The 20,834-nt window shown below is 40.3% G+C and overlaps 1 protein-coding gene across 3 annotated transcripts; it reads right to left on the bottom strand.

Annotated features, from left to right (window-relative positions):
• Positions 1-365: 365 nt before the first annotated feature.
• adgrg1 (adhesion G protein-coupled receptor G1) lies at positions 366-20,387 on the bottom strand. Of its 3 annotated transcripts, none has more exons than XM_011494133.4 (15): positions 20,262-20,387; positions 10,512-10,586; positions 7,224-7,489; positions 6,253-6,439; positions 6,140-6,179; positions 5,870-5,957; positions 4,813-4,935; positions 4,594-4,710; positions 4,338-4,377; positions 4,159-4,265; positions 3,955-4,070; positions 3,622-3,884; positions 3,450-3,549; positions 3,100-3,374; positions 366-1,534 (listed from the first exon to the last, which is right to left on the bottom strand). In XM_011494133.4, the coding sequence occupies exons 2-15, from the start codon at positions 10,576-10,578 to the stop codon at positions 1,407-1,409; spliced, it is 1,917 nt and encodes a 638-aa protein (XP_011492435.1). In that variant the 5' UTR covers positions 10,579-10,586; positions 20,262-20,387; the 3' UTR covers positions 366-1,406. The 3 variants fall into 3 exon arrangements, with proteins under 3 accessions (XP_011492435.1, XP_011492433.1, XP_078800808.1); XM_011494131.4 differs by lacking the exon at positions 20,262-20,387 and adding an exon at positions 18,555-18,950; XM_078944682.1 differs by lacking the exon at positions 20,262-20,387 and adding an exon at positions 12,514-12,600.
• Between the last annotated feature and the right edge of the window lie 447 nt (positions 20,388-20,834).

The raw sequence follows: 20,834 nt of genomic DNA, 5'->3' as shown, positions 1-20,834 counted from the left end.
GTTGACGGCATCATTTTCCAGATTCCTTGAGATTTTCTTTTTGCTATTTATGTTTCATGCTCAAGCATAAATTCCAACACTTTATAGGACAAAGAGTATTTTGTTTTTTCCTTTTGTACGTCACAACCGATGAACCGCCGCAGCGTTTGCTCAAGCATTAAAGTCGCTACATTAATATTGAATAAAAGAAGAAGAATGTCACAATTTGGATAAATACTGACATTTTTGTGATTGTGTGACAAATTCTAAGAAAAAGTTTCCTTTAAAATTTTCCACGCACAGTTAAAGTTGTAGCATGTAAAATTGAATATTCTACATTTGATTTGTAAAAATGTATTTTAAAAAGTAAAAAGAAAAAAAATCCGTTTGTGTCTTTCATTTATGTTTTATTAAGCAGAGCTTTGACACTTTCACATTTCTTTTTCAAACAACAGCGTGGAAAACAGGACCGATTTCTAAGCACATCACAACAAAGCGGAGAAACTCACAGAGACAATCTAAAGTGCTTTACAAAGAGGTTAAATTAAAAAAGCACATTCAAAACATTTTTCCATTTAAAATCCTTTTTTAACCCTTGTGCTATCTTAGATGACCCCACCCTTACTTTGACGTCTTCTCCCTAGCATGACAAAGGTGGAAAGATTTCATGTAATCCATGGACACCAGTGAGGATCACAAATCATTGAAGAAAAAAAGGTTCAGGGCACTGTCTAGTGGGTCTAGATGACCCAACGTTAAAGTGCCTAGGATAGCACAAGGGTTACAAAAAAAAAAGCTTATCTAAGGTTCAAGCTCAACAAAAGTTTTGATTTTAGAGAAATCTCTAAGATAAAACGTTCCCAATAATCCCTTTTTGAAATGGATTCCCAGCCTGTGTTCAGCAGCTTCCAGGCTGCTGGGATTTCCTGAGAGAGCACGGAATTTCACCGATACTGGCCAAAAGAAGAGAGGATCAAATTCCTTCGTTTTAACTCCTTTCCATCACTTTAGAGAATATTTGGTGTCACACCTTTACAGTTGAAGTCAAACACATTTCATGTCTTTTTCTTGATTAATTACAGCTGAATGTTTATGATAAAAAAACTATTTATGTCTATTTCCGGGTGCAACATCTCTGACTATATCACTTTTTTTCAAACTACAACCATGGTTCCATGAACGCAGCATTTTCCTGAAAAACCTTTGATGTTTGGAACAGAATCCGGGTCATTTCATGACTTCAGCTCAGCGTTTAGACTGAAACGCCCCACTTGGAGCTTTGCTGTGCTTCAATAACCAATCCAGCTGGTTGGAGGTTGTCGTCTTCTCTGCCACGAGCTATGAGCCGTTTCTGCGAGGAGCGCCGCCTTCCACAGTAGAACGCGCTTTCACACACACAACACACACGCAGCCTGCACTGGCTGAGGCTAGCTCTTGTCCTGGGCCTGCAGCATGTGCTGCCTGGTGGATCCAGAGCTGGTGCTGCTGAGACCAGAACCTTTGGCCTGTTTTCTCATCCAGTTCAGCAGACAGAACCTCAGCATCAGGAAGAAGCCTGTCAAAGCAGAAATGACCTGTTAGACATGAGCATCGGCTGTGGGGGAAACACAGTTTAATATCATTTTTATATCGTTTTGTCTAAAAGAAAAAGTTGTTTAACAATATTAGATATGAATATGTGTGTTGCTTATCCCAATAGTTCAGTGCACTGTCCAGTGGGTCTAGATGACCCAACTCCCAATGTTAAAGTGCCAAGGATAGCACAAGGGTTACAGATCCTTTGCATACTGCTTGGTCCATGTTTCCTAGTCTGCAGTACATAATAATTCCACTGGGGGGCAGTAATGTGACTTTTCCTGCTCATTTCAAAATGCCTGCTTTCATGAAATCCCAAAAACATCTTTAGCGTCTTTAGGTTTGGCTAATTTTCAAGACTTTATGGGGAGAATAACTCATCTATTGTTTTTTTTTTTTAAATAACTACTCGATGTATTGAAAGAAAACAAAATGTTCTCCAAAATGTCGTCACACCATGCTAAAACGTGTGGATCAAATTTAAAACAGCGACTGTTTTTCTGAACATTCAGGTGAAAATTTATGCATGTTCAGCAGATGAAAACTGTATTTTGGGTATTTTTAACACATTTTTGTGGCGTTTTTCTGAAGATGGAGGACTTAAATAAAGAAAACGAGGATTAAAATTGCATCTCTGAGTCTTAATTCAGATTGTTGTGAATCAGGAGCAGACGAACAAACGCTGGGCGGGCCACACGCTCCCAGCTACAGGGACGGCAAAAGGGGGCGGGGTTGCTCAACGCCAACGGTCCCGCCCATAATTCAGAGGTGAATTTCTAATAAACTCCTGCCGCTCTGCAGAAACTATGTCCTAGAAAACACCACAGGTTCTTAGATTTAGGCTAAAATCCACAAAAATCATAATTTGAAGACCACTGGAAGTGCTAGTTATGAGCAAAAACTTACCGCATACCCCATGTATCATAACTTATGCCATTCATTTCACAATAAAGTATTTGTGGATTTCATCAAATCACATCTTAATCACAAATGATTTGAATTTTCTGTGAATAGAGGACTGAAATATGAATCTAAGAGACGACAGGGACAATCACACCGTATTACTTTATATGTCTATTTTAAACTACTGTGTTTATTATTTTTGTGTGTTTTGTGTTTGAAATAAAGAAACTGAAAAACACTGAAGACGCTTTCCGCTCTTGGGTTACATAACTGCGTGGATGGGAATACTGAGCGAGCGTTCTGCACGCCGCAGGAAGCATCTGGACCTCCGATAGGAATAAAACAGAAAAGAAAAGGACAGCCGTCCCTGATTAGACAGACAGTGAGTCTTTCCCACACTGATATAAAGGGTCTCAGTCACTGTTTTCTGAGCCAACAATGAAGAAAACCCAGAGACAAAATCCCTGTTAATACTGAAGGGAAACCCTTCAGCTCTTTGGCTGTGATGGAGCTACTGTCCTTCAATGTCAGGATTTATCAGAGAAAACGATTCACCGTGTGTAAAACTAAGCTGGAAAATGGTTCAAAGCACCCAAACGAAGAGCAGAGGACTGTTCCCGTCCGGATTTCTTCCAAACAAACCTTGAAATGAGTTGAGGATGCAGAAGAGAAAGTGAATGAAGTCTGAGAGAGGTTCAAAGTCCAGGAAGATCAGGCACCAGGTGGACCCAAACAGGCAGCTCAGGCCCCAGATGCTGAGGAAAGCCACTCGTCTCTGCTTCCACTCGTCCCTGGTGCGGATCTCCCGGAAGACGAGGAAGAGGATCACCATCCCGGAGGAGACCAGGAGCGCCAGGACGGTCATGGTGGTGAAGCCCTGAGCCAGCAGGGCCTGATGGGAAACCTTCATCCAGCACCTGCAGGACACAAAGCCATCGCTTTTCAAAAACAGCATTTCAAGGGGCAAGAATTTATTAGGAAGAAAAGCTCACATCCGTAAAGCTTCTGGGGGGTCACTGGTTGAAAACACCTCCCTCAGTCCATAAATATCCCCCACGGCAAGCAGGACCACAACAGGAAGCACAGGAAGTGCTGGAAAACGACATTCAGGGATTAGATACCGAGGAGCAGTGAGGTCACAGAGAGTCTTCCTCACAGACTCACCAAAACCAATGAGGTTCCACACGTAGAGCTTGGGGCAGGGCTTGAAGACCATGTAGACCAACCAGAAGGTGTGGAACACCTCGATCCCCATCCAGGTCAGGGAGCTGAGCAGGGCGTAGTGAAGGAGGGCCCCCACCCAAACACAAACACTCTCCCCGCCCACATTAGCCAGGACTCCGGTGAAGAAGAAGAGCAGACTGAGGAGGGCCAGGGAGCAGGTCAGGCCCAGGTGGATGGGTAAGGACTGCTCTTTGGAGCACCTCCTGAGGGCGGGAGGAGAGCGTTATTTCCAGCAAACAATCCTTTTAGTGTGGAAACGTGTCATTTATTTACTTTTTTCTGCAGAGGAGGACAATCAGGACAACACAGCTGATGAAGGAGACGGCGCAGCCCACAGATGTAATGGCCGTGAGCGCCAGCAGATGGCGCATCGGTCGAGGCTCCATTTGCTGCGGTGGTGGAATCAGAAGAAACATGGAGTCCTCGCACCGACACACATGATCTGACTATTGTGCAGACGACTGCGGCACGGCTCACCACCATCACAGAGAAGTACGTCAGATGGTTGCACAAGCACTCGGTGTGCCGCGGCCCCTTCTCATTCGTCACACATCCGTCCTTTAACCAGTTCATCTGCAGAGGATCTGCACGGAGCAAAACGCTGCAAGTTTTTATGTCTGCACAACCATCCATGAAAAACGTGGAAGAATTCTGACCTTTTCGAGTGTCCCACGACACGCAGCTCCTCGGATACCTCTGCAAGCAGAAGGAAGAACTTGAGCTTTGCATGGAAGAAGCACTCAGATCTAAAGTGCAGCTGTGCAGCCGCACAGCAGAGACGACAAAAAGTCGCCACCAAAGCATGGTGGTTGTTTCAGACACGTTCTCCTGTCGCCCAAGCCGCATCTGCTCACGCCACACACCTACGTGACCTTACCTCTGCCGACAGAAACAGGAAGCAGAGACACTTACCGACACGGCGTCGTGGTGGAAGTCCATCTTCACCGGCTCGGACAGATCCACGATGAGCTCGTTCTCCACCGTGATCTCAACCACCTCTTTCAGCAGCTTCACCTTGTCGTGGACTTCCTGAAGAGAGCAGAGGCGTGTTTTGACGTAAATCTCATGATGATAAGCGTTTGCCGTTGGGAGGTGGAGCTGGCGGTTCGTCTGCAGGTCTGACAGGCGTACCTGAAAGACGCTGCTGTTGTAGAAAGTGACCACCAGCTTGCTTCTGGCCTTGAGGGTTCTCTTCCCCACAGCAGGAGGGATGTAGACGGACACGACCGGCTTGGAGGAGGAACCCGCTTTGACCTGGAAAGCAGAGTCCATTTGAAATCTGCCTCTGAATTATGGGCAGGACTGTTGGTGCCCCCCTCCCCGTTGCTGAGAGTTCTTTGTTTACACTATCTCCCAATAGCTTACAGCCCCTCACAACCCCAACCTAACGAAACAATATCAGCGCTGTCCAGGTGGATCCAGATTCCAGATGTGACGAGGAAAACAAAGACGTTCATGTATCCGTTTGTCTGCATCAGAATGGGGCGGAGCTTGTGGCCCGCCCCGCGTGTGTTTCTACGTCACAAATAGAATCTTTTTCAAACGCCATTTTTCCGTCTGCTCCTGATTTAAATAAAGAAAAGGTCAGACCTGAAAAGAAATTGCATGAATTTGCATTTTGCATGACTAGATTTAAGATTTAAACTGTTCCTTTCAATAAGTTGGCAGGTAAATAAATGTGTTCTCTTGCTCCTCTTTTTCTTGTTTTTGAATTTTAAAGATCTTTTTAGAACCTTGTTATGGTCCAGCTTTGATCAATTCTATTTCTTGCATTCTCTTAATTGGGTTTTAAGATTTTCATCATCAAATCCCCAAAAACACCATTTTCATGGAAGTGGGTCTGTAAGAGAAAACAACCCCCACGCTACGGGCCGCTGTAATGAGTGGAGCTGATTGCTGGGTGTCTTTATTTCTAAGGTGATGTGGAGAAAAGTGTTGGCAGGAAATTACAGCTGCTTTTCACTTTCATGTGGCAAAAACATTTTTGGACAGCGTTAAGCAGACCTGGGACTTTAGCAGAAGTTTTCTGAAGTTCTGAAAGTGTTTGAGAACAGGTCATACGACACAAAAAACAGTTGATTAAGCCAAACTCTGCCCACCAGAGGATGTGACGGCGAGGACTGTGGAGCCCCAGAGAACTTTTTAGAATCGGTCAACACTGTGAAACTGCTGGTTGTTTTTGTCTTACGGGTGATTCCACGCTGAAGCCTCGAGGATCTGCTTTCTTCAGCTCCTTCTCAGATCTGTGAGCGCAGGGACGTTCGCTCAAATGCGAGCTGCAGAGGCAGAAAAGCACAAACTCATCGTTTATGTCACACTACGCTCGTCACACCCTCACAAAGTTTACCGCTTAGCTGTCTGTTTGTTAGGACTATTATATCACAGCCACAGGCTCACCAATCAAGATGAAGAAAAATGAGGAAGGGTGTTGTCAAAAACAAGCAGAAAGAACAAATACCTCTCCAAGTCCGACTGGGCTGCTTGAAAACACAATTTTGCTGCAGAAGAAAAGAGAAAAAATAACTAAGACAGAAAATAAGACAGAATCAGCCCAAAGTGCTTCCTCCTTACCGTAGCTTGTGGACTGTCCATTGAAGCTGTAGGTCGACAGTGTTTCCTCTGCGAGTAGATCACCTCTGACGGATCCTTTTTTGATGCCATACGTAGCAATGTTCCCTTTCTGACCATTGCTTAAATCAGTGCAGCAGGAGTCTCTCGGCCTCGTGGGCCAGCACAGAGTCAGAGTCCGACCTCCCACCTGAGCAGAAAATAGGAAACGCAGCACTAAACACAAAAGAAGGGCTTCAGGTGAATGACGTTATTTACCCGGAACTAGGGATGAGTACCGTTTGGATTTACTCCGTGTGCCGAAAAAAAAACACTGAACACTTCTGGCATTTTGTGGGTTTTTATGGTTTTGAAAATATCATCTCAGTAGGGATTCAGTAATGAAACTCTGTGCCAACTTGGTACCGGTATCAACGTAAACCGGACAACCAGTACAGGATAAAAACACAGGTTTCAGAGTCAATCACTTGTTTTCTATTCTGTTTTGCTGTGCAATGCTGGCAAATCTCTTTACCTTCCCAGCGATTGTGGGTGGACTCATATAAGAACAGGTGATGCTCTGAGGCTGGGCGGAGCTTCAGTCAAAATGCTAAAGGTGAAGCGGGTAAATGTTTGCCTGTACATCACAGCAAAAGATTATCCTGATGGACAAGAGTGTCGTGTACAGTTCTCTGAAAAAAGACCGTCGTCATGGGGATGAGGGGTGAAATATCTGATGACTTCAGCGTTTGTGAAAACAAATGCCAGAAAGAATGAAATATAGCGCTCTCTTTCACTCCATCACGCTGCTTCGTTACTCCTAAAGGTTTTTGGACAAAATTAGTGTCGTTTTTCCTTCTTGAACCGCCGGTTCGAGCACCGTTTAGACACCAGACCGTTTGTCAGCGGCACTGAGTCCAACAGTAAACAACCCTTTTTCACACCGACTGAGTGCTCGATCTAAAAAACGTAAACCTCAAGAAACTTTGATTGACCTGCAGGAGCAGCATGTCCAGCAGTGGCTCCCACTTTACACAGAAGTCCGTGTCCTGCTCCGTATCCAGGCCATATTGGTTGAGAGGAATGACGTCAGAGTTTGTGCAGTGGGCGGTGATCTGCCCGCTGATGGACATGGAGTTCTCATTGGCTGAGATTAGCATCTCATTACAGCCGGTGGAGATGTTGACGTTCAGGTTCAAGGCGGTGTTGCCATGGTGCCAGGTACCACAGAATGACAGGAAGAGGTCATTTTCACATAAGCCTGTTGAAACAGAGAAGACCATTAGGCCGAAAACTAATCTGGAAATGCTATACAAAAACATTTATCTTCAAAAAATAGTTTTCAAACAGAACCATAATATCCTTTTTTCATGAATATTTTCTTCAGCATAGAAATATTAAAAAAAGGCAGCCAAAGATTTTTTTGGATCAGAAAAAAATAAATAATACATCTAAATAATCTCTAAAAGGTAACTAGAGCTGTAGAGAAAACAGAATATATAAAAAAAACAATATTTAACGATGGAGGGGTAGAGCAGAGCTCAATCAATAAAGCCCAAAATGGATTCAGACAACCAAACATGAGATTTGTAGATGTTTCCCACTTTTGCTTTAGTCGTTTTCTTTATCACAAAAGACCAGATCCAGGATCTGCTGCGCTTTAAACGTTCTATGATGTCATTTCCTAAAACGCTAGTTCAGCTACTAATAAAGATATAATGTGAAGAGCTCCAATCAAAGTGGATTCCATTGTAATAAATACCAGGAGCAGCTCTTTGAACCTTTGAACTCTGTCACTACAACCCAGTAAAAGGTAGAACCACACATTGGTTGGTACGATCCATCTACATAGAAATGGGTCATTTTTGACCCAAAAACTGTAGTTAAACAGTTGCAGCACTCATATCTGAGAATCTTTTAACTGTTTGTTAATGTTAAGAAAGAAAGCCTGTCGTTACGGGATGAAAACGATGGACAATATAAAGGTGGTCAGTAAACAATTCTGTTTGGTCAAACCATGTTTTGTAAAAAGCTCCAATCCGGTATGCCACTTTAAGGCACCTTTAGCCCTGAAACAGGCCAGCTCATTTGATACACAGTCCAACATTGAATAGGCCTGAGTCATGGTCTCTTGCAGTCCAGACCACAAAGCCATCTTTGTCATACCAAAAGGCGGACTCAGACAACCAAACATACGGCATCCTATGCGCTGGTTCCTGCTGCAGGTGTCTTTTTTAACAGGTTTTTGCATCAGTTCACTGATCAAAATCCCAAAAGTCAACAGTCAGTTCCAGATCTACAACTGAATACACACTAAGGAATGGAGAACCCATGTCAACCAAAACAAACGTTAGTTTAGATGATTCTGTTTACGTCCTAACATCCGTTTTAATAGACACACATTACAAAGAATTGTGCAATCATTTTTTAAAAACAAATAAACTGACAGATTGATGAATCCTCCTTTCAAACAATTTAACAACATTGTGCAAAAATACCATCATTAATGGAAAGTCAGTCCAGATGGTGATCTGTTCAATAAATCTTTAAAATGAGTAAAAACTTGATGTTAGTAGTGAATTCCAATGTTGATTAAATTCCAGGCTGTTTTTTACTGCCGTCATTGAGTCCACTGTTCCCCTTTCCATTATCTGCTGGCGGGGGAAACCTCAGTAAAATGGTGAGAACTCAGTCAGGATTGTGTGGGTAGCCTCAAAAATGGCGTTGATGGAATTCAGCCAAAACTACATTTTGAACACGCAGCTGCTCGAGACAAAAAAAAAGTTCATTTGTGTAGATGTCCCTCATTCCCCAAGACATTTTCTTCTGGTCTTTAATATATGTCTTAGTGCCTCCTTCAATCCAGCCATTAAACGCAGTAGCAAGGTGTTTTTTTATTTAAACCTGGTGTAAACATGAAATGTGTATAAAGCAAACCAGTTCATACTGACCTGTATTGTTGCAGAGAAATTGAAAAGCACGCTCATAAGTTTTTGTATCAACCAATTCCTTTCACTGCTTTGTTGTGTTTTACATCATCTTTTTGTTTATTTGAGGCACACTTGTCATTTCTAAAATGTATGAGAACCAGATTACGGTTACTAACGTTGTTCCAGTGTTTTTGTGTTTGTCTGATTCCGACAAGTCACAGTCATTTGGCACCAAAGCATTTTTTTTTACCAGGAATGTCTGATTTGTTTGGCAAGTATGAAAGCTGACCTGATCCACAGACTCTGCTCTGCATGAAAAATTGTTTCTGGGAGTGATCTCAGGTGTGGTTCACTTCAGTATGAATACGTGGAAGATTAACTAGCAGCAGACACCACCCAAAGATAGTAGATACCATAAGTGCCATCCATAAATAAATAAAAACAAACCAACAAAAAAAAATGATATCCACCTATAAAGGTAGTAAATGAGCAGCTTATTATGCACATTTCATTCAGCAGGCAGGACTAGCCGTTTTTCTTCTTCATCCTGTTTTCTCTTCCTGGACAAAGCCTGTTTTAACCTTTCAACCCTGGAGTTGTCATTGGTGACAGCAAAATATACAACCTAACTCTCTGAGTGTTCACACAATAATAATAATTTCAGAAATTCTAAATCAGCTGATTGACTTTGATCAAATAAACACTTTTCTACTGTAAAGTGTCACATATCAGTGCAAAGCTGCGTTTCTCAGCTTCCAAGTCTGTTGGAATTATCCTCATTGAATGTCAACAGTGACGCTAAGGCTCTAGAGTTAAAGGTTTAAGCTCCACTAGCCTTACTTATGGGCTCTTTAAGCTGTGTCATTTAATGAGGTTTTTCTCACAGTCCGTCTTCAACCAATTGAAATAACTGAAATGTCAATAAAAAATGAAATTTAAACTGAACAAGGGACTTGTAAAGTAAAGTGATTGGACATAAAAACTATTTACAGCAACCTCTTTGATGAGTTACTCAAGCGGCAGGGATTTATGCGTTAAGTCAAGATTCAACTGTTGCTTTAGACAAAAATGGGACGAAAGCAGTAAACCCTGAAGAAAGTGTCGTTTCCATCACTGCAGACAGAACTTTCCACTTAACTTTGGTTTAGCCTGTTTACATGTTAGGTTGAGTTGATCTCCAAACAGACTGATAAATCCAGTCATCTTTTACTCCATGGTCCTAACCTCCTTTTTTTGTCTATTTGGTTTATCCTTCAAGTCCATGAACCAAATACCTTAGACAGAGACACCATCAAAACCATCTAAATTCTTCTCTTCCCTCCATAACTGCTTTAAATGTTTTGGTTTTCTTACCTTTGGAAAGAAGGACAATGAAGACGAACACATTCTTCAGAGGATCCGTCAGCCGCATTTCCTTCATAATTTCGGCTGTAGAGAAAAAAATGCAAATAGCTTCAGTTAAGGAACGGACTCATATTTAAAAGGGGAACCAAGAAGCCATTCATGGACTAAATCAAATATTGTCTTTAAGAAACAAAGACGTATTTGCACAGAGGTTTGGCTGTTTTTTTTTTAACACTCTCACAGAAACATCTCATGTCAAACAAAAGTTTCCTAACACAGCTTCGGTTTGACATGAGAATAGAATTGAAAAAAGGTCTTATCCAGTGTCTTGGTTTGGTATCTGTACTCGCCTATCACTGAATACAAACGCGCTAGGGCTCAAAATACACACAAGGACCTTTCTGTGTTCTTATCAGTGGAAACAGTCTTCCCCTCCAACTGCCAGAAGACGAGGCGCAGCAGCAGCTCAGCTTTGCTTTTCATCACACTTACTGTATTCATCTTTCTGCAAGGTTTACAAGAACACAGCGGATGGACAGTTTCCTTTACCATCAGTTCATTCCTTTCCCAGATTGCATTGCATTAGACTGAAAATAAAGCGTGTATATTCATCAACCGCAAAGAGATATGCCGAAAGGTGACGAAAACTCGTCAAACTTGTTTCATTTTCTATTTCACCAAGCTTTGTGTTCAGACAGACAACCCAGCAGACTAAGGTTTACCAACTTCCCACACGATACTGCACGTGTCAGCTTGTCTAAGCTCCCTGGTGCTGACACTCTAAACTGTAGGGTTACAGCATAAAGTATGTAGGTGGAGAAAGATGTAGATGTTTGCTCTAACATCAGAGGAAAGAAAGGAACTAGTTAAACCGCAGACAAAGCAGATGGTATGACAAGCGACAACAAAGTCAAAAAGCTAAAAGGAGGAGAAAGAATGGTATCTTTATATATAAATATATATATCATAAATGAAATACTTAGAAAGACTCTAGGTTTGGGTAACTGTACAGTAATAAACCAGTCGGACAAACACAAAGTCCATTACATGTCCCGGTATGAACATCATGCACTTCTTCACGCATGTGTTGTTAAAATCCGAGAGACTGAAGATGTCAGTTTAGGTAAAAGTGACAACACGCTGCTCCTGAACTTAACTAGTTATCCAAAAGTTAAAGTAAAAAAAAAAAAAGCCGACTGGACAAAAACACAAGAAAAACGGCTGCTAATCAATTAGTTTATTCAGATGGTAAATTGTTGCTCATTCAGGTTTTCTTTTTATTAACTGTAAACAAAAACATGCATAAAAATTATTTTTTTTGCCCAATAAAGTTTTATTTTCATTGTAAGAAAGGTTTAAAAACACGTTCCAAATGAAAAAATTTCTAACACTAATTCATGCTGAAGAGTGACGGAATATTACTGTTTGAAAGAACTACAAATGAAGTTTGTTCTGTAGATTGTTTGTTTACATCTTCTATCAGCTGATTACAGACGTCCTAGATTTGGCTCTACTGTTGTAAGGGTCCTTGTAAAAAATGAGTAATGGTAAATTTACTTCCTGCTTGGATTGTATCAATCATTAATTCGTGTGATTTTCCCTTCAAACTAAAAATTGGACCTAAAATTCTGATTTAAAATGATTTCTACCACCAGCAAGTCTTTTATGAAATCATTTTATGAAATCGAATCAAAACAGACGTCTCCCAGGGGGTGACAAGAGAATGCACAGGAGGCAGTATAATGAAAAAACAAAAACATCTTTTGTTTGTTTTTTTACCAAAAAGTCACATGTCCAAACGTTGCCAGGGGCATAAAAATTTTCAGGCAAAGCAAAAATCTTCAGTCTAAATGAATATAATAACACGATGCATCATAAATGAAAACGTCAATATTTAATATTGCCAAAAAATTGAAACAATACATGCTTCATTATTCAAGGTGGATTTTATTTTTAAGGTGTACTTTGCTATAAAACATTCCCAAAGTATAAACAGACATTGATCCTTTACCTTTCTGATTCACAGTTACTTCAATGCAAGCCCATCAAAACGGATAGAAGTCGGTTTCCAAACTGCGCCGTATTGAGATGAAAGAGTAACACATTGAAGACTTAAAAGAAGAAAGACGTGGGAAAGCGCAAAGCCTTACTTTGTATGCCATGACTTTGAGGTTTTACCATTTCCCCTTTTTTTATGACAAAGAAGATACTTTTGGTTTCCACAATGTGACTTAGTGTGGTTCCTTTCTGATGCGCTAAGACTTGGAAATCCAAACAGAAAACACCACTGGGTTCTGGATTTAAAGACCGTGTTGCTTCATGAGTTAACTGGTCATTTTTAAACTGGGTGTGTAAACATTTATGGATGCAGTAAAAATCCACCATGGCAGTGAGGAAAGAGGGAGAGATGGCCCAACTTTTTAAGCCACATTGAAACAAAGTAGTGAACGCCATGTCCCGCTGTCGCCACACCACTACGCCGTAACCATTAAGCCTGAAACTTATCTGTCCTGTAAAAAATGATGAGGTGATACCGGTGTATCGTTTGTGTATGGTGTCTGAGTGTTGGGCTTTTTTTTATGCGTCACTAACAAGGTTATAAATTAGCGTAGTTACAGTAGTGTTTGGTTTAGCAATATAAATCTGTTTTTTTAGGTGTTGGAAAAGAGGTTGGGAGTTAAATGTACTGTGAATACTTTAACAGGGTCAACGTGTAGCGTGTTACAAACAAGTTTAAAAGATACTGTGAACACCGTTCATAAAGCCTGACTTACTGACAATTTTTTTTAAACTGTTTTGCTTAATCCGCCTCATAGTTCAGAACCAGTTACAGTGTGTTATAATCTGTTGTACCCTATACTGAAAATACACCACTATAGATCTTTTCAGGCTGTCAGATCACTTACAACACACTTCATAGTTTTTTCTTCAATTTCATTGTATAATGGAAATTGACAATAAAAGTATATCTATCTATCCATCTATCTACCTCTACAGACAGATATGAACATTTTCACACTGTTCTCTCTTGTTTAAACTCTCAAAATGCAAACACTCCTGGAAATTTAAGTCCAGAAGCAAAACAAAGATCTGGTAGCAATAAAAATGTTAGATTATTTGGCACATTGAATGCATTCTGTACAGCAGATGCGGTAGACGACACACAATCAGGACACACAACACAATGGGTTGTAAAAATAAAACAAGTAAACTTGCAATTTTTATCTGCAAAAGTGCGAGGTTCGGAAAGAAGAACCATGTTACAGCAAGGGACCACTGCTAAAGAAACGACAAAGCAAATAGGGAAATTTAGATTAAAAACACAAATTGCTATTCAAGGGATGTGCTGAGACCATAAGACTGAGAACTAAACATTTTGAACTCTAATGTTCAAAATGTTTAATTGACACTGACGAGTCTGCTTTCAGTGGAAGGGGTATGGACTTCCAACAACCTTAATTCTAATTGGCAACAGTAATTGACATAGAAGCAATGACTCAGGCCAACTCGGACCAATCCCTGTCGTCTGGCTCTAACATGGCGACGTCTGTATCGCGGAAAAATGGTGACGGATTTGGCTTTGTTTCGCTGGATTCGGAAGAACAGGGTTTTCGATGGATGACATCACTCTCACTCAGTCCAGTTCTCTTATACAGGCAATAGTGGTAACCTCCAGACCACCGGGTAGCCCAGAGAGCAGTCCAGTTACATATAAACCAAAACAAATGCACTCACATCTTAAGTTACTTCAGTTCATTTCAAGACGCTAACAAATGGTTCAATCCAGTCTGGGGTTTTTCTGCTTCAAAACTTCTAAACAAAATAAATGCATATTCAATAAACAATGTGCACTGCAGGATTTAATGGGCCATACCTTTATGTTAGCTGGAAACTGTGACAAAGGCAGCATAAATGTCGGCAACACAGGGTAGGAGGGTCTGAGGCCAAAAGAGGGTCTAAGGGCAGGGATGCCCAGTTTAGTTTAGTCTGCTTAGTTAGTTCAGTTTAGAATGTTCCTATTGAATTCTATGTCTTCATGATCGTGTGATTTTATGTTTACTTTACAATTACTGGTACGAAGCCCATTGAGACGACTATTGTTGTGATATTGGGCAATATAAATAAAATTGAATTGAATTGAACACAGGTACATTCACACTGTTGTGTAATATTGAACATTGTAGATCAGCAAGCCCCATTATCTGATGCAGATAGTAAATTTTAGATTGATCAAATAAACTTCTTTAAAGGAAGTTTATCTGATCAAGCATCTCCTTTCCCTCTTACGCAGCATTTCAACATGCTGATCTGATATGACATGTTAAGTAATGCAGTCTTCCCACGCTCTCTCTACTGTCTCTGGAAGGTATCAATTCAGCACAAGAATTTCCGTTTTTTTTCTACTTCCCATTTCTGCAGAGCAGCGACAGCGATGAGGTTTTTTTTGTGAGGCTAAACATTTTAGAAACCCAAAACTGGTACCCTAGAGTATTACTCATTCCGCAACTGCATGTCTAATACTTCTTCTTGAATGCAAATGAAGAGAATGAAGCTTTGTTCGTCATTCTGTGTATTCATGCGTATCCTCTCTCTGAGCGTCGCCCTAACCTCTCAGATACCACTTTGATGTTTTGTGTATTCCAGTAAACTTTCTGCTCCTCTGATTTCATTTGGGGGTCTGACTCACCCGTTGCTTTACATCATCGTCACACATTTTGTAGAGAAAAAGTCATTGTAGTGTTTGAGACTGAAATAGAAAGGGGCCAAGACGACCTCCTTCAGGACTGTTTGTATTTATTACAGAGTATATGACAAAATATTTATCTTAAATTAATTCATGAAGTTTTAGCCCCCGTTTTTTTAAAATGTCAATTTAGCTCATAAAACCACACATTTTTTATGAAGATTCCCCCAACAGCTAGTTGTTCCATGCAAATCACCATAAATAACTATTGATTGAGAGATAGTCCAGTCTGTTTTTGTCTTTACTAATCACATACAGGCCTTTCACAGCACTTTCTCCATCTCAGTTATCAAGAACTGAGAGATTAAAATAAAGAAAAATACTACATATTATTGGTGGTGGTGGTGTTATGGTGCGGGCGATATTTTTTTTGGTACACTTTGGGTCCCTTAGAACCAACTCAGCATGGTTTTAGCGCCACAGTATTGTTGGTGACCACGTCCATCCCTTTATGACCACAATGTATCATCTTCTGATTGGCTACTTCCAGGAGGGAAGATGTCATAAAGCTGCAATCACCTCAGACTGGTTTCTTGAACATGACAATGAGTTCTCCAGACCAGTGTTTATCAACCTTTTTGAGCCACGGCACACTTTAACCTTGACAAAAATCCTGCGGCACACCAGCATACAAAAACAAAATATTTAAAAAAGGAGAAATTTATAGTTTTTAGTCTACAGCCCCTCCGCAATCTCATATGCTTTTTTAGTGATAATTGTGTCGGAAAAAGTTGCAGCTGTTTTTTTCTAAAAGATGTAATAAAATTTAAGTTAGAAGATTTAAAAACTTTTAGATGTGTGTTCGTTGTGGTTTCAAGACTTTTAACAGAGAAGACTCATTGTGCGCGGAGGCGCTGTCACTTTAACACAATGCATCATGGGCCTGTTTGGATGAACACAGAGCTGATATCCTGGAGATGGAAAATGTTTTTAGATCAGTTAATTAATGAGGGCAATTTCCCACGGCACACTACACTGGTTGAAAAACACTGCTCTAGACTCAAATGGCCTCCACAGTCACCAGATCTCAACCTAATAGATCACCTCTGGGATGTGGTGGAACGGCAGAGTTGCATCATGGATGTGCCGCCGACAAATCTGCAGCAACTGCGTGATGCGGTCATGTCAATATGTACCAAACTCTCTGAGGAATGTTTCCAGCACCTTGTTGAATCGATGCCACTTAGGATTAAGGCAGTTGTGAAAGAAAAAAGGGGGTCCAACCCGGTACTAGCAAATGTAAATCACCTTAAAACACAAAGTCCATATTGGGAGCAAATATCAAAACAGTTACTGTAAAAACTGATAATTTTATACACAATCCTGTTGCCTTTGATGTTGATTTATAGCCTTACAATTCAACTTTAAATGTTTATGGATCGCAGACCTCTAACCTGCACTTTCAGTCAAAGGCAGGACTTTTTTTGTATACAGTACGCTGAAAATACCCACTTCCTGGCTTTCACGCTTTCTACTGCTGATTTTCATGTCTGCGTCTGAAAACGAAGACCTCTTCGCTGAAAAAAGAAACTGCAGAATTTCCTGGAGAACTGTTTGCTGAGTGTGAGTTTTACATCTAGAATAACCTAAAAGATGCACAAAAAGTGCATTAAGCAACACAAACGGCTTTGTTGGTAGCTATTTTTTTTTGCTTGTTATGTGTGCAGCAAGATTACAGTGACTTAATAAATTAATACATTTCCTAAACTTGTCCACAAGGAACAGAGCCAAACAGCAAAGAATGTGCAGGGAAGAGTAACGTGAGGAACAAAAGCCGCTCTTTGTTGTTGAGCTTTGGAGCTGGAGAGACAGCGAGCATGAACACCGGGTCAAAGATCCCAGGATTATTCAGAGGCTGTTTAATAGGCACACAAAGGCGTGCACCGGCACAACTATGCACACACACACAAGTACCTTTTACACTCACAAAAGAGGGTATGGCATGTTTTTAAACCCCTGGTTCTCGTCTGGAAACCTATTTTCTTGTGAAATATTTCAACCTCCTTTCATGCGAGGCATTTGTAGTCAGAAATCAAGATAAGGTTCTACCATTTTCATCCAAGGAAGCAAATGCAACAATGATCAGATATTGCAACTGTATTTGAAACCTCCTTCCTCTCATTTTGTGGAACTAAACAATGAGCCAGACAGAATATGAAAGTAAATCTTTCATGCCGGGGGGGTAAGATGGCAGATCTGGAATGCTCCCGAGGCTGCGCTGGTTGTGCATTCTTTGCTTTAGCACCATAGTGACACATTGTGCACTTCTGTGTGTGCTTGTGCGCTACACCGTCTCCAACTTGACATCTCTACGGAGGAAATTGAAGGAGCAGGTGGAATGCCGCAGAGATCTCCTCCGGGGCCACAAATGAATCAATAAAACAGCCCACATGCACACTAAACTAACACAAGGCCAGACAAAAGATAGCACATTATCAGGTCTGCATCAGCTCCAGTGTGTGCAGGGGTGTGTGGGTCACAGTCTAATTTGCCATCAAGGGCTTTTTTTTTCTCATTATGAAACTGCAGGCAGGAAGAGTGAATGTTTGACACATTTGTGTACAACAAGTTCAAGAGATGGGCTGTTTTTTTTTTCTGAAGTGCTGACTCTTAAATGGCTTTTTTCCCCCCTTTTGTGCCAGTTTTGTTCTTGTATTCATGTGAGTGAAGTCTTCTGATTTACACCTTTAGGCACAGTCAGGAAACCACAAGCTACAGCTGAAGGTAGAGAACAAGATGCAGCTCCTCGTCTTTGATGTGCGGCTTTTCAAACCAGCATGAACCCATGAATTACCCTGAATACAGTCAGGAGGATGAAGATAAACAAAACAACACACAGCTGGAGCACTGTCAGTTACAAGGTTGGGAGATCTGGAGCAACTGACTCCAGAGAAATATGTCAAACAGTAGTCTAAAAGCAGAATAAATAAAGTCTAACATGAAACATCCCACTGAATCCACTTAAATGAAATGAAAACAGTTGATGGTATTAAATACAACAAACCCGTTCAGTGGATCAAACTGGTCAAATGATTGTGTTTATGTAAAAAGCAATACCCTAAATATATGTTTTATGAATAAGTGATAAATAGGGAGAGAAATGCAATAAACAACGCACATAAAAATTAATAACTAATGTGAAGTAGCTTTAATTGTAATTAATTCTTTTCACGTGAAGAATTGTGGTCCCCTACCTAAGGGGGTTGTAAAGTGCTACTACATAAATAAAGATTCGTTCATTCAAAATAATAGCCGTTTTTGTTGGGATTTACAGCAGGCGCGAGCGTTTTAACGGAGGGTCGACTCACCTGCTTGAGCTCTTCGGTCGTCTTCTTCAAGGTTTCTGATGCTCCAAAACCGGAGGTTAAAACTTTACCGAAAATCGATCTGGAGGTAAAGAAAAATAACCAAAAACATCCGCGACCAGAACATAAAAAAAAAAAACAACAACAACACTTATACGGGTTCTTAACACGCGAAAAACGCGAATATTACAACCTAGCAAGCTTAAATATTTCTTGACAAAAAGATAAAAACAAATCCACTTTCTTTTTTTAAAATACTTCGTTCATTTCGGGAAAAATAAAACTAGTTTGTTGAGATTTTAAAAGTGGCGGAGAGCGTTAGGTAGAACCGTCTCGCGCTCCGGTCTCTGCGCCAAGTGATCGCCGCGTGCAGTCGACCCATCGGGCTTCGTTTCCGTTATTTCCTTCACAATAAAAGCCAAACCAGAAGCAGCTTTTATTATGAAATACGTTGACACAATTGTTAACCGTCTTTTAATAAGTATTTTTGATGGGTCGTTTATATATATATATTTTTAAAATATCCGTAATAATTTATTAGCGTAAGTAATTTGAGCAGGTGATTTGTGGTTTATTTTTTTTATTTATATTTATTTTTATATTTATATTTATTTTTATTTCATTATATTTTATGCGAATTACGATTTGTCTTTGTGGTTAAGGTGACATTTCCCCTTTTTTGAAGTGGCGTCACCATAAATAGTCAGGGATGACTTTATTACAAGCGAACCGTCATCAAGGACTGAGCAAGTGCAATGGACTTTTGAGATGTGTATAGTCAAATTTATCTGATGGAAAAATACAATTTAAAAAAATGGGAAAATTAAATAAAAAATTAGATGAATTTAAACAAATATTAAAAAGAAAAAAAATCTTCATTTGTGAAACAACAAAACAACAGAAATTGTGTTACAATGGTCCAACATGACCACAATTATCAACTTCTTGTTGTTTTTTCTTGGCATTTTTGTCTGACTTAATCTCTGTGTGATGGAGGTAAGGTGCAAAAGAAAAGCTGACAGGAAGATCTTTGTTAAAAGTCAAATGAACCTGACTGAGGACTGAAATACAGTTCTTGGTTTTTTTTATAAGCTTCTCAGTCTTTATTGCGCTTCATGGAGCTTTTAGTGTTTGTTTACTGTATAATTAAACCCATTACATCATTGCCATGAGCCCAAATCCCATTATTACATAAGGCTTTGCTCTCACAGCTTCTAATCCTTGTAAAAGTGTTTGAATGGATTTGAGGCGTTGACGTTGCTCTATGACCTTTTCATCGTTGGTTAAAGGACAGCAGACAGTTTTGTGAATGACAAATTCCCAAATGACATCTTGGGAAGCCTAGCTGTCTGTCCATAAGTACATTAGAAAGGACCTATGTACATATTTATGAACAACAGTTGACAGGTTTGTTGTTCCGTCACACCACCTGACTGAAGCGTCAGTTTAACCACAAACCACAGTCTGATCTGACTAATTTTGGGAGAGAAAAGAAAAGGAACAAAAACAAAATATAAAACATGAACTTGGGCATGTGAGAGGAAAGTGAAAAAAAGAGAAAGCAAAGATACATTCAATCATCACAAAAAGGAACTTCTGAATTTTTCTGGGATGATGGATTCATTCCTTTCAGGAGAAACTCCACAGAACAGATGTTCACACAGCCATAATAACAGCCTGAACGTCTTAAATTATTTTTACATCATTTACCTGAAGGTGTGGGGATGTTGCCAAAGCAGGTGGCTTAAAGCAGGGATGTTGGTCCAAAACAGCAGCCCAGAACCAACCGGTGATCATAGCTGGTGTGTTGGACCACACACAAATCAAACCTCTAACAGCGCAAAGGAATCAGTCTGCAGATGCACAGAAAGGGAAAAGCACAAATCACGTTAGAACTGACTGAACCAGAATCTAAAAGGAGCACCAGCAGAGGACCACAAACCAGAATACGTGCACACCTCACGTTATGGGGCAGAAGTCGACATCAACCCACTGGTTAACGTTTCCTGTTTTTCTTCTAAAACATGTCTAAACCAGCTCGATTTGACCTCAGACTATCATAGTTATGTCACAAAAACAACTTATTGCAGTTCATATCTATTTGTGGTAAAAATATTTTAAAAAACAACAATTACAGCGCTATTGTTTAATCACAGGAACTATCAAATCAAAAAGCACAAGCTCATGTGCCTGTGTTTCATCAAAGAAATACTCTCATTGAGCTCCAACACTGGTTGATTTGTGGTCAAATTGAACATTTTACATGAATATCTTACTAAATGT

This window comes from Oryzias latipes, chromosome 3, assembly GCF_053564925.1.
Source record: "Oryzias latipes strain Hd-rR chromosome 3, Olatipes_Hd-rR_3.1".
Taxonomy (NCBI): Eukaryota; Metazoa; Chordata; class Actinopteri; order Beloniformes; family Adrianichthyidae; genus Oryzias; species Oryzias latipes.
This window is presented reverse-complemented; position numbering and strand designations above follow the sequence as displayed.

What these genes read in the sequence shown, in the direction of transcription:
- adgrg1 (XM_011494133.4), bottom strand. Translation starts at nt 10,578, where the DNA reads ATGAAGGAAATGCGGCTGACGGATCCTCTGAAGAATGTGTTCGTCTTC. An exon ending in TGGACAGTCCACAAGCTACG is followed by an intron (nt 6,180 to 6,252) that starts GTAAGGAGGAAG and finishes TTTCTTCTGCAG; the next exon opens with CAAAATTGTGTTTTCAAGCA. An exon ending in TCCACCACGACGCCGTGTCG is followed by an intron (nt 4,378 to 4,593) that starts GTAAGTGTCTCT and finishes TTCTGCTTGCAG; the next exon opens with AGGTATCCGAGGAGCTGCGT.